Here is a 13,399-nt window from a genome sequence, read left to right on the forward strand (position 1 = left end):
ATTAGCTTTCAAGGTCTTAAAAATGAATTCGGCCTGATTCAATGACCTTTTCTCTTCTAATTTGATTGTCTTCACCAGTAGCCCAGGCCACTATAAATCTGCGAATAGGTTCATATTACATGATGGGCGAAATTTTAGGAATGGAATAGAAATAAAAAATCGCATTTTTAACTGAAATTCGGACGTTTGTGTTTTTGTTCCTCTGTATCTTGTGGTTTTTTACTGGGTTGATTTAGACCCTTCGGGAAAGAAGGGCAAAGCAGATGAATTAAATTTGGCTAAAAGACCTTAACCCAGAGTAAATCCTAGAAAAGTCTGACGTCGGTGACAGTTTTCCTTTGTAAATACCGTTAGTTTATGCTTTAATTGCTCTTTTAGGCCTTGGTGAACCAAGTTGTTGCTACAGTTTACGCTCGCTTTCATCGTAAACAGCTTCCAGAGGGTAGAGCAGTGTATGGTGTTTTCACGAGGGATTATCGATTCAATACGTTGAACTCTCAGGTAAGCTGATGAACTCGGTATATATTTTTTTCTAAAACAATTTGATTGCGTTTAAGTTCTAATTCAGAATTACTTGTTTCTTTTCTTTTTTTTTGACAGATCCTTGTTACAGTTCCACAGTGTTTGGAGATACTTTTTCTCTCACCTCGTCGACAGGATTGGACAAAGAACGTTAAATACGTGATCTTCGACGAGGTAAACTGAAAAAATTGCTCGAAGCTATTTTCAAAAGTGAAGTCATAAAATTGCGGGCAGGAAAAGATAAGAATGCAAAAGCCGGGCATTTTTTCGAGCCGGATCTTTTGGTCACTCAGTCATTTAAATTTCTCAGTAAATTCTTCTTCTTGACATGAGTATTTTTTTTTACTTTACTAATGTATTCATACCTCCAAGGAATTCTTTCTTCATTTAGATACATACCTAATATTTTATCGTGATTTGGCAATGACATTAAGCAAATATCGAAACGTCGTCCTTTTGAAAGTCATTTGAAACATTTCGAACCTCGATGGTTTAAGGCAATTCACTTTTACGCAGTTTCATCGCCAGTAAAACCTAGTCATCTTTTGCATGAAACTAATTTCTTGAGTTGAGTTTCCTTTTCGCTTCATTATAAAATTTCTCCTTTGCCTTGTAATTGCAGGTTCACTGTCTTGGTCAAGAGATTGGTGCTGAAGTCTGGGAGCATCTACTTTTACTTATTCGTTGTCCCTTCCTGGCACTCTCAGCAACCATTGGAAATCCAAATGATCTCATGGAGTGAGAAATTATTGTGCAATTATGTGTTTACTGAGTCTTACGGGATTTTCTCTGTATACCAAAATGGGTTCAAGATGTACACATATACTTGTACACTCTTACGTAGTTAAATCATGAATACAATCCTGATTTTTTTCGATTACAGGTGGTTGCAAGCTGCTCAAGACTTTCGTGAACAGCAAGACAAGCTACAAAATGTCAAGCTGAGGGCGTCGTACAAAATAAGGCTGGGTAAAGTGAAAGGAAATTTTAATTTGCAACAGCTTAGTCGTTTATTCCTTCTTGTTTGAAGTCAGACGCTGAACTTTTTTTCTTAGCAGAATCATATGCATGAATTATACTGAAGTGTTTTGTCAAATCGTGGAACTATCTGGCCAGAACTGCGTCGCAAGACTTATCCTTTCGAAGGCAGAATTTGGTTCTCAATAACAATTGCTCGAGTCACACAATTTCCATTTTACTATTTGACTTCTTTCCAATATTTATGTACACTTAAGATGAATTTCTTTTCATTTTCAATTGCTCGGCTCTAACTCCTAATTAAGTTCAATGTCTCACTGAAAAGGCCCACTTATTCATTTGACTCAGTACAAATTTGTTTTAGGATAACTTATGAGAAGTTTATTGTCTGAAAACGGACGTTATCGTTACTGCTTTCTTTTTTCTGTAGCCGACCATTACCTGTCAAAATAACACATTTTCGCTATCTCTTTTTATTACCTTCTGGTTTCCTACCGACCACGCGTATTCTCACAACACCTGTTAAAACAAAGTAAAGAGAAAAAGAATACCCAGCCCTAGCCACTCTTACAAATGACAGGTCCCTAAGCAATAATCTGATTTTTTGACATTTCCTCAAGTTACTTGTCCTGAGAGGTACTCAGATCTAGAAAAGAGCATATACCTTCCAAGTCCCAGTAATGGTGAATTTTCAAGTGAGTCACAAAAATATGAAGGTACTTACGATCTCAAGGGCACGGAAGAGTTTGTTAGACTTCACCCATGCGCACAGCTCGGATTCAAACAGGTATGGAAATAACAGCAACAGCATCATTCCGTGATAGGACAGAAAGAACACTAAATTGTCAAGCGTGGATTTATTAAAGTATTTATTGCCTTTTTGTGATTTTGAACATTCAACAATATAGTTAGTCTTCATACGAACAATATGCCGCGAGGTTAAGTTAAATTGAGTCTGGGACTAGTGACGTCATTCTTGGAGTTGGATTGTTCCGCGTGTTACTTAGCAACTTAGGAAAAATTTCGACGAACACAAAGTCGGTTCATAGCTAAAAACGAATTGTCTCCAACAGTTAAATGTGATCGAAAGGGGTTAAAGGCTTTATCGCCGTATGATGTATCCTTTAATTTCGAAAATGACCGAAAATAAGTACACAGGGCAATAACAAATTGCACATATGTTCTAAGGCTAATATATATGTGGGTTTATTGACCAATTGCTTTCTAAAAACTAGTTGCGAGAAAATTCTTTCCCTGGTGATATGGCTCTGACTCCACGAGAAACTCTGCAGCTGTATGACGTCATGGTTCAGCAGTGGCCTGAAAAGGAATCATTACAGGTTAGGAGATAACTCAGTTATGCAATAGACAGCACCGCCTCTATCGGTTTACACGCAAAATAAATCACGCGGGATGTTTGGAGAAAACGAGAAAAGTTTGTAAACTTAAAGCATTTACAAACGTTTTCACCTTTTTCAACCCTTTTCCTATTGCTTTTATAAAATAAGCTTAAAACAAGAGTGTAATTTTTCGATATTCTTTAGGTGTAGTGGTGCAATAAACGATTCGTTTTTGACCAATCAGGCGCTCGTAGTATCTCAGTCGTTTTACAAAAGGAAGTAAATCATATTTTCGAAGAAGTAGACGTACGCTGTATCTAATTCTACACAACATTAGAAATTATGTACCAAAAGCTTCCTTCTCTAATGTGGACGAGTACTACGATATTTTTATTCAATCATGCGATTGAGGGACCACCTGTAACAACGACCTTGATAAAATAGCAGTGACCATGATCATTAACAATGTAGCAATTGCTATGTAGAATAGTGAAACTGCACTGATTCCACCTCCAATGCCACTAACTTCGCTTCATGTACGTGCCTTTGGCACTTATGAAGATTATCAGAGAAACAGACTTCTACCTCGATGAAAGAAACAACACAGAAAAATCTTATTTACACCATGAACTTTAAAAACCAACCACAGTGATGCTCCTTCATTGTGTCATTGGTTTAAAATTTTTCATGCAGAAACTTTTTCCAGAGAAATATTTTTTGGGAACTGAGTTGATCCAGAAGGACCATGTTCGGCAATACGAGAGTGAGGTAAAAGCAGAATTCAAGTCCTGGGCGGATGAAGGGCAGGTGGAAAAGGTATGGAAGTGTTGTGAAGATTTCCGTGTGATCTTGCATTTAAATACAGCCTGAGTTTGTTTCTTAGGATTGGCAAACAGTTTCAGATAAACACTGCCATTTCTTTTATCGGCATTCCCTAAGCTCTTCGTCAGTTTGAAAGCATTTGAAGAATCTAGTTTAGAATTTCTGACAATATCGTAAAATAACAAACGCTCGTGATCATAGGAATCGCTCGACTCTGTAATTTACTAGATTTCAAGTTTTATCACTGATTAGAAAGAGAAAAAGCGATTGAGGGAGAGAGAAGGGGGGGGGGGGGGGGCGAGAGAGGGAGAGAAATTTATTGAAATCTTGAACCCTTTTTCTACCCTGGTATAAACATCGCTTCCCAAGTAAAATGACAAAACCTAAAGAGTGTTTCGAAACAGCTTATGCTAAAGATACGTGGAAAGATGATTATATTGTAGTCTCTCTCAATATCAAAAACGTCGTAAGTTTAGAGTCCTATGTCTTCCTCCAGGTGAAATCTGTCATTCGATGGTTAAACAAGGAGTGCTTACAAACGGGGTTTTCAACTGAGGAGGAATGGAACAAGCTGGAAATGGATTCATCTGGCACACGTTTCATCCTGAATAATTTCACAAAGCTCGTTGACCAGCTGAGAGCTCAAAATAAGTTGCCAGCCCTGGTTTTTAGGTACGAACATGTTTTCTGCTTGCATGCAGTTTAAAGGGTAGGGGCGAGAGACGTTGAAAATAAAAGGAAAAAAAAGGAGGAAGACCGAGATATTGTATAACCTCACTCTGCAGCAACAACTCGCTAACAGTCACTCTGAGGTGGTTCTTTACAGAAAAAGACTTTAAAAATTATTCAAGAAAGGAGGAGCTCAAGCCCCTCCCACCTCTCAGTCCGCCTACAGTGGGGTTCGTCGTATTTCGAGTCGAGTGCATAGTCCACCTCAAACTTGCCAAACTATCCTTTGAATAGTTTGTTGGCACAAGCACACCTCTTAGCTACTCTGACAGTGACCAGCGTGTCTGTAATCGATTAGTGCCGTGCATAAAATATGCAGTTGTATTTTATGTTATTGCGTTATTTTGCTCAGCACGATTGTGATTAACTGACTTACAAATGCAATACAAGAACGAATTTTTTTAACCTCTGTCAGTCTTTGCAAGTGCGATCGACCGCCCAAACTAATTTTCGTCGGAGAAGGGAGTAGCGCTCCCCGTAGCTGTTCACCCCTTCTGCGTCACCCTTGAAACTGGTTATTCATAAATCGATAGAAAGGAAATTCTGGCGGCATGCCTTATACAGGATACTCATGTCTTCTTTAATAAATAGTTTTGATCGTCAGCTGTGTGAAGTTCTAGCTGGAGATCTCACTTTGCAACTTGAAAAACGAGAAATGGATCTAAAAGCACGAGCTGGCTTGAAAAGTGCAAAAGGTTTGGAAAAGAAGCAAGCTAAAGCTGAAAAGAGAGCGAAGAGGAGAAGAGATAAAGCTGAGAAGCGCAAAGGAAAAAGGTGGAGTTTTCACAAAACATTATTTTAGCTTTATTGGATTACAGTTGAAATGCCTTTCATGACATAAACTTAACATTCTAAAATCCTGGCATGGTAGCTGTACACTTTTTCAGTTTTCATTTTCGCTTGAAAACCCAATTTTCTCTCAGCGGAGTCAGTGGCCATACAGAAGAGCAAGATGAGACGGAATTTTCAGTGTTGAACAGACCTCCACGAGATCTCCACGAGACTGAGCTGGCCGTTAAACATGGAATTACTCACGAGGTAGCCAAGGGGGTTTGTCGTCGCTTACAGACATTCACTCAAAGAGAAACTTTCAATTGATAATTAGCATAACGAGTTTGCATAAGTTTGCTTTACTTCTCGGTGCGACGGGTCCCAAAAACGTTCGTCTCTCTCTCAACCAAAAATACGCGAGACTAGAACAAAATTGCCATTTGTTCTGTTACGTTTTCAATCGCTTCTGGTCGTGAGCCTTTTTTTCTTTTTTCGGAGTTCTCATTGTTTCTTTTTGACATCTTCCTTCGAATTCACTCAAATTGGCCGTCGTGTTGACCTTGGTTTCGGAATTACTACACTAAATTCATATGCGCTCCTTAAAAGCTTGCTGCGAGAAACGAAATTAAGCTTACTTTACCTGAGTCTTTGACAGGCCTTCCTCTTTTTGGAGATAATTATTCAGTTGCCATGAAATAATTAGACCTGATCGGTGATTTTTGTGTTCCAGGATTTGAACAAAATCATGAGTCGCATTCAAAAGCACGCAGAGAAGACTCAAGGGACAGCTGACAAGAAAAACATCAAAAGGTGTCTTGTTGAGGTCTCAATTGTCGGTCTTTAACGCATAAATATGTTTTTCTTTGGTGTTTTCATTATGATGACGCAGTCTAAATTACCAAATAGATTGATGAATGAAGGAGAAGATCAAGATGAAGAGGATTTGGATAAGCCTTTACCTGAATGTACACTTGGCTTTAGACACGGAATTGGAAATGAGGTATATTTGGTATCAAAAGGAAGCTAATTGTTAAAAAAGGGTTTGATTAAATACCAGTCGTTTTCCCGCCCTTCTGTGGTTTTGCCGACGAGGACCGCGGGCTTTGGTGCTCTTTTTCACCTGTAGGGGTCATCTTGGTTTTCTAATGTTTTGAACTGGAATTAAATTACTTTCTTAGACGACTTCCTCCTGTTTATTCAACTGTTCTGGTATCGAGAACACTTGTGTTGGAAATTTACGTGCTTTACACTTTCTTTAATCATTTATTTGTAATTCTGTTTATTTACTTCTTTCAATTCTATCATTAGGAACTCAACAAGATCATGAGTCGTATATGGTCAATGCACAGCAGGAATCCATTCAAGCGCGGCTTGAAACGAGGAATTAGCTACCATCATGCTGGATTAAACAACAAAATGCGAAGCGTCGTGGAAATGCTCTTCAGGGAGAGGTATCTTCAGGTAAGCTTTGATTCTTTGATGGGACGAAAATCGACTTAAAAAGGTATCATAACTAATTTCCTAAGCGTCGAGGAGGAGATCTTCTAGTTAGGGTAAAACTTCGTCGAAATTACAGCGATTTCAGAAGATCCCTTTCCTCCATTTAAAATAAAAGCAACTGTTTTCTGAGTAAACAAATACTGTTATTATGTAGGCCCTAAAATCAAGCAATTACGTTTCTTTTTGCTTATAAGATACCTTGACGTTGACTTAATAAGGTTCTACTGTCCATATTTAGGTTGTCACGGCAACAGGAACCCTGGCCCTTGGTATTCATATGCCCTGTAAGACAGTTGTGTTTGCTGGAGACTCTCCATTCCTTAACTCGCTACAGTACAGACAGGTACTTGGACAATTTTAAAGATTATTCAGTGGTACTACTGTGGTATCCATCTCATTCAGGCGTCCACTTATCACAAATAAAAGAGAGTGGGTGTATTTGACATTAGATACTTTACAGACTAGTTCAATTTTTAGCATTGAAACATGCCTGCTATAGAACAAGTTAATCACGAAGATCATGGATCTTATCCAAATATTTCTTGTCAAAGGTACAAAAAAGTTTCCAGGTCTTATGTTAATGGATGAGCTGACTCAATAACGGTGTACGGCTGTGGTTTGTATTTTTGATGAAAAAGAATAAGGCTTTGTTTTGATTCAAAATAAAATAAAAATTGTGGCTGCTACTGCATGTCCTTCAGATGTCTGGAAGAGCGGGTCGAAGAGGCTTTGATCCCGTGGGAAATGTTGTGTTTTTTGGACTCCCTTACCGTAAAGTCCAACGCCTCATCACCGCAAACATCCCAAAGCTTGTGGGAAACTTTCCCATCAATGTATCGCTGGTACTGCGCCTGCTCCTGATGACGTCAAAAGGAGACGATCCACAAGATGCGTTAACTAAGGTCGGTAAGACTTTGAGATCTGAATTACGTGGAAACCTCTCCTTCTACTGTCTGATTCTCTCCATTTTTTCAAACTTTTTTCCAACATTGTTGTTATTCTTGAATTGCGCTTTCCTCCTCTAAAGGTACAAATGATTCTTCATTAAGGGGTTGTACTCAAATCTAACAGCTCTAAACTTAATGTAACACAGTATCTGTCTGTTTGACAATGGATATTGGTTATTCCATCCGAAACTATTGTTTATGAGCCAAATCGCACGATGATAATAGTTCTTAGAACGACTGGGGAAATTTCACACGTCTCAATACGTATACAAATTTAGAAATAATCGATTCAAACCATCTGGAAAAATACAGAGCAAATAAAGAACAGTGATTAGGAAGTCTAACTGGCTGGGGTAGACGAGTTGGCCATATACAAAGAGCAGCCGAGGAGTTGAACTCGGAACGACCGGGAACATGTCCAGTAAGAATCAGGGTGACTCTAGAGTGAAGGACTTGAACCCAGGACCAAGCACCAATCCAAAATTTCCACGTTCCCTAATAAATGACTAATTGGTATGACAAACTCCACACCAGTCAAGTTTTCACTTCAAGTGCTGAAAAATAAGATTTCTGTATTCAAGTTCGCACTATTGTTCCCAGGCTCTGACCCTGCTGTGTCACCCTTTCATCTGCCGAAAACACCCTGAGATGGAAAGCCAAATCAAGAAACATTTCCTATTCAGCGTTGAACTTCTTACCAAATTGGTGAGTAGAAATTGTGCATAAAAAAATTAATTGTACCTAAAGTAACGTACAGTGAGACATATGTGTAAGCAACGCTTTCATGGGCACTGCATGTAACTTTTCAGACATCAGAACATTATCTGTATCTCAGTTCAACTCTAAATAATTTCGCCGAGTATTGAAGACAGTTAATACAATACTCTCATAGAAAATTTACCCATGCCATGAAAGCAATGGTCGTTCCTCAGGATGCAATGTTGTGTTAGTTCTTAGGAGGGATAAACAGTTATTGCAACGAGTCACTACATAAACAAAGAAGAACTGAACAAAACGTAATTTAAAGGTGCAATGTGACGAAGATACCAGTCATTCAACAGCAGACAAAGTCATATAGGAGACCTTGCATAAACAAATGACTGGGCTTCTTGAATCTCTACATTTTCTTGTCCTTATCCTGCCAGGGTCTTGTAAAAATAGAAAACGGAGCTCCGCAAGAGATGGCAGGATTAGCGGCCCATCTTCACTACCATGAACCTTCCAACTATATTCTGGTCAGTTTTCTACGACGTGGTCTCTTTCACAAGTTTTGTGAGCCAGGGACAAATGGTAAGGACGCCTAAACCGATAAAACATAATCTTAGCTATTTTCATACTCGTAGAATGTTTCGCTTATAGATCCATTGAAAAGAGAAAGACAAATGCAAAGCAGTTAATTATAATTTCAATCTACTTGATCAGCCGATTTGAGGTTACTTTGGCTAGTTAAGAGACTAATTGCAAACAGCTGATCTGTTCTTGTTGACAATGTATAGAACTCAATCTGATGTAACGATCTAATCTTGTAACGTGCATTAGATTTTATGGTATTTTCTTCTCCCTTTAACAGATGAATTTTCTCAGGATGTAATGAGAAAGATGGTGCTTGTTATAAGCCACTTGATTGGAAGAAGATTTCTCCACCCCTCTCTGATGCGAAGAATTTCAAAGTGCTCTGCTTCAAAAGTACGTCTGCATTAGTCCTCTAAGACGTTTTTCTTTTCGTGATATCAAACTTTAGTTAGGGTACATCTTGAAACGTGCTGCAAGAAAGAAAGATGTCCTGCATTTTGTCAGAGGCGTGGGACAAAGAAAAAAACGTCGAGTTCACGCCTACCACGAGATTTTTCTACGATAAGGCCATTTATTAGGTTTAAACCTGACAAGTGCCCTACATACTGCGAATTAACAAGAATTATCTGAAGCACAGTGTGTTTAGGTAAACTTAGAAAGATGTTGAATACGGAGCTGGGCTGTGAGAAATCTTTGCATCGTAGACATAGAAATGTCTCTGAATCTATTGTCCATCTTTGTTCACATTTCAATTTTTTGTCAGAATTAATTAATGTGCCAATGAACCGCATCTTATTTCTGATTTAGCTTCATGAGTTGGCCTTGAAATAGGCCATTTCGTAATTTAACAAGTCCCTGTCGGTAACATCACGGAAATAACTCTGGATCTGTTGGTATTAAAAAAAAAGGCTCAGCAGCTAATGTTTCAGTGTCTTGTGATCATATTTTTTTGTGGCCCATAACTATTGCAGGTGATATTGGAGCCTCTTCCAGAGGATTTTGCTGAAGCTCTGAGCGACTACAATCGTCAGGTCACAAATATTTTCAGCCAGTACCTCGCAACAGTTGCTAAGGACCTTGAAAAGGAAAGCGGGGAGGATATCAAACTTCCCTTGTCGGGTATAGGTAATTAAACTGACAACAAAGCTTTTATTGACCATTTTTGGAGAAAACAATAAAAATCAACTTAGAACCCATGCATGTTGTGAATTGTTGTAATGCGTGACAGGTATTTTATTATTTAAATGGATGAAACAGTCGCATCGGATAGTGAATGAATCTGCACTCTTTCACCGTTGTTTCAAGTAAAAGTTTTATTTGATGAATCACAGTAAACTATAACTGTTGCAGAATTTCCAGGAAAAGTGAGCATTGCTGAAGAAGACCTTGACAAGTACCATGCATTGAAAATTCTCGCAAACACCTCTATTCCGTACTCGGCCTGTTCTTCCTTCGCCGCACTGTCAGGAAATACAGACGAACAGCTACATTCTTCCAAATCTGCATCAGCTGAAACCCAGGAGTCAGAAGACGACGAAGAAGAACCAATAGAACATTTACTCAAGGTAAATATAACAACAACAAGTGTATCTATAAAGTAGCTTTCAACTGAGTGCCGAAAAACCTAAACCAAATTTATCACTGCGAGCAACAGAAAACAGGTTTACACTGTCACGGGCCAATGAGAACTCAAAGTGAAAACAAGCAAACTGCTTGAAGCGCGGGAAAACACGAGTGACCAAGACGCGAATTGTTTTAAGTATTACATCTGATTGGTTGAAGGAATGGCGCGAGTTTTTTTGTACCAATCACAGAGCAAAGCTGAGTAAAACCAATACATTACTGGATTGCTTTTGACCAAATTGAAAATTGCTCTACGATGAACTTTAGGTGACAAACAATTGGTTAACATTACTATGTGGGTCAGTATAACTATTTGTGTCCGGGAATTTGTAACGAAATAGGTCCACGCCATGTTGAGTAGGTGCATCAGTAGGCTTGATGGCTGTTTACGTGTTTGTAGGAAAAAACAGTTTTCTTTTCTGGTCGCAATTATCTACAACAATTGGCTGAGGTATTTGAAGCTTGCATTTTGTGGGCAAAGCAGTCACCAGGATCGGCGGTAATTTTCTCTTCCAGATTGTTCGTCAAGATGTCTACACAGACGTTAATGTCGTGCCTACTCTTTCAGTCAGTGGTTCTCGACGCTTGAATGCGTATGCATTGGACTTTTTCAAACATGGATCCTCTAAAGTTATTGAGAGAGACAATGGGTTAGTATTATTGGAATGACAAAAAGTGTTCCCAGTGGCTTGCATGTAGTCCTTAATTGCAATAATGCATACAGATCAACATTAAAATCGATTCAAAGAGAATGACTCAGTCTAGTAAAAAAGACAAAGTTTAATACCCAGTCTCGACAAGGTAGATTATTACTTCTATCTCATTCTTACTTAATTAATTTGTTGTATTTCCCTAATAGAACTGAAAATGTAACGGAAAAAGTATGTTCTGTTATATTTAGCCTCCGTTTTCCGTAAAAGCGCTAAGCTTTCTGCTGAAGGTTCTTCTCAATACTGATTTTTCTCGTTTTAGTATCAAATCTGGCGAGGTTTTCACTGCTCTGAAGGATTTTTATCTGACCATTAAATCAATCAGGTGAGCCATGTTTATAAACAGCGATTGTGAAAAATGAAAGTTATTAAGTGCGCTGGCAGACTACTTTCCAGCCTCAAAAAAAAAAAACAGTTTTCGCATTCATTCACAGCACACAACTACTTTGACTCGAAATGCTTATCATACTGGTGCCATTGTGGCTTTTTGTTTATTCAGTAATTGCACATGAAATAATATATTAATGAATTATGAAGTCAGAGTTGTCACACGATCACTGTGCTCGAGCTGCCTTATCAAAGCCGAAACAGGTTCGGCCGTTTTTGAGTTTTCAGGCGAGAGACTAACGCGAAGCGAAAGCGAGGGGGGAGTCTTGCGTGTTTGGTAAAGCTCCAAAAAAAGACTTCTCCACTTGCCTTTTGCTCCTTGCGCCACTTGTGGTTATTCCTTCGCGCGAGTCACGCCCCTTGCACTTCCCTCCACCCATACTAAAAAACTCAAAGTAATTATGCCTGTTCTAAAAGCTTGGTTATCAATTATTTCTACGAATAATTACGGTTTTTTTATTGAATTTTTTGTGATGTCCTGTGATAGCGTCCTTGAAAAACGGAAAAGCGATTATTAGATGTTAAGAGATTAGACACAACGCACTCATTTCGGTTTGGTTTTTAATGTTGTTGTCGATCTTGTTTCCACGAATTTGGCCCTTAGTTTGTGTCAAGGCCCCGGCAACTTGTCAGGGAAATAACTTATTTTTTTTCTGTACCCCGCAGCACTTCATTGGAAGAGATGGGTCCTGAAAACGACAATGTAGTACGGGCGTTTAAACAACTGGCCCGGGAGTACGGAGAAAAATTCAATAAACGGTTCAATTCTGACATATGAGACAGTTTGGACGGAAGACCTAGGTAGTCTATTGGTTTCTGCACTTAATTCATGTTGCAGAGGCCTCTGCCCACTCCGGCGAACTCTGTCATCCTGAACGAGCGTAGACAGTCTCTAAATTTGACTCTTAACCCTTTCAATCTCTTATAATTAAAGCGATAAGCACTTTATTTCTCCCGACAGAATCCCCCCAGAATCAAACATCGAGGTCATGAGGATAAAAGGAACTATCGTGCACGTGAACTCACGATGCTCACGACTGTTCCACAAATCCTCTTTAGGAGATGTATAGAGTACAGTATGGAGAGCTTGCATACTAATGTTAGGGTTTTAATGGATAATGAGATGATTGTTCAAGTTGTTAGTAACACATTTTCCACAGGATGCAGAAGCATTATGAATGATTTAAAATAAGGCATCCATCAATTCGAAGTTGCAACATCCCCCCCCCCTCGGGCATTTGAACTTTTAGAATGTTGGTTAGTTCACATCCCCTCCCAGCCAAAATTGCGTTCAAATGCCCCAATTAATTCCTTACCCAACTCGGGCAAGGTTCAAATTCCCCATTCCCGTCCGGGCACGGACGACAGTCCAGGTAGCCCGTGGGGGAAAAGGGATGTTGAAGCTTCGAATTGATCGGCAGATAAATTTGGCGTGAAACCTTGGCCCACCATTTAAAACTAATGAAATAATAAAATAATGTATCGCTTGGCTGTTTGTTTGTTGTATTTAACAAATACTGACAACAAATTTTCAACAATGTTCAAAACTAATGGATGGCAATGAACTCTGTTACCTGGAATTTTTTCATCGCCCGCTTAGTTTTAATTTTCGTGCCCTTTGCTTCAGCATCGGCAAGTATTGCGTCTAGGTTGTCTTCTTTCAACTTTGCGAACTGAGATCTAGATTTCTTTTTCTGAAGATTCCCCCCCCCCCATTTTTCTTCCGGCTCGACAACTCTTCTTCAAAACATTTCTCTCAGTATACTGATCTTAAAAT

General features: G+C 39.0%; 1 protein-coding gene across 6 annotated transcripts in view; it reads left to right on the forward strand.

Annotated features, from left to right (window-relative positions):
• LOC111340467 (putative ATP-dependent RNA helicase DDX60) overlaps positions 1 to 13,111 on the forward strand; it is a 40,504-nt gene extending 27,393 nt beyond the window's left edge. For all 6 annotated transcript variants that reach the window (XM_088742347.1, XM_088742350.1, XM_088742349.1 and 3 more), the window contains 23 exons: positions 379 to 501; positions 601 to 696; positions 1,145 to 1,260; positions 1,406 to 1,491; positions 2,121 to 2,287; positions 2,736 to 2,840; positions 3,534 to 3,656; positions 4,159 to 4,334; positions 4,983 to 5,165; positions 5,315 to 5,429; positions 5,893 to 5,972; positions 6,069 to 6,162; positions 6,471 to 6,623; positions 6,901 to 7,005; positions 7,364 to 7,564; positions 8,210 to 8,314; positions 8,755 to 8,899; positions 9,180 to 9,295; positions 9,874 to 10,027; positions 10,253 to 10,467; positions 11,042 to 11,175; positions 11,498 to 11,560; positions 12,289 to 13,111. In XM_088742347.1, coding sequence (XP_088598473.1) covers positions 379 to 501; positions 601 to 696; positions 1,145 to 1,260; positions 1,406 to 1,491; positions 2,121 to 2,287; positions 2,736 to 2,840; positions 3,534 to 3,656; positions 4,159 to 4,334; positions 4,983 to 5,165; positions 5,315 to 5,429; positions 5,893 to 5,972; positions 6,069 to 6,162; positions 6,471 to 6,623; positions 6,901 to 7,005; positions 7,364 to 7,564; positions 8,210 to 8,314; positions 8,755 to 8,899; positions 9,180 to 9,295; positions 9,874 to 10,027; positions 10,253 to 10,467; positions 11,042 to 11,175; positions 11,498 to 11,560; positions 12,289 to 12,400 — 2,967 coding nt within the window. In that variant the 3' untranslated portion in view covers positions 12,401 to 13,111. The remainder of the gene's footprint in view (positions 1 to 378; positions 502 to 600; positions 697 to 1,144; positions 1,261 to 1,405; positions 1,492 to 2,120; positions 2,288 to 2,735; positions 2,841 to 3,533; positions 3,657 to 4,158; positions 4,335 to 4,982; positions 5,166 to 5,314; positions 5,430 to 5,892; positions 5,973 to 6,068; positions 6,163 to 6,470; positions 6,624 to 6,900; positions 7,006 to 7,363; positions 7,565 to 8,209; positions 8,315 to 8,754; positions 8,900 to 9,179; positions 9,296 to 9,873; positions 10,028 to 10,252; positions 10,468 to 11,041; positions 11,176 to 11,497; positions 11,561 to 12,288) is intronic.
• The last annotated feature ends 288 nt before the right edge of the window (positions 13,112 to 13,399 follow it).

The sequence above is a fragment of the Stylophora pistillata genome, chromosome 13 (assembly GCF_964205215.1).
Source record: "Stylophora pistillata chromosome 13, jaStyPist1.2, whole genome shotgun sequence".
NCBI classification, from domain to species: domain Eukaryota; kingdom Metazoa; phylum Cnidaria; class Anthozoa; order Scleractinia; family Pocilloporidae; genus Stylophora; species Stylophora pistillata.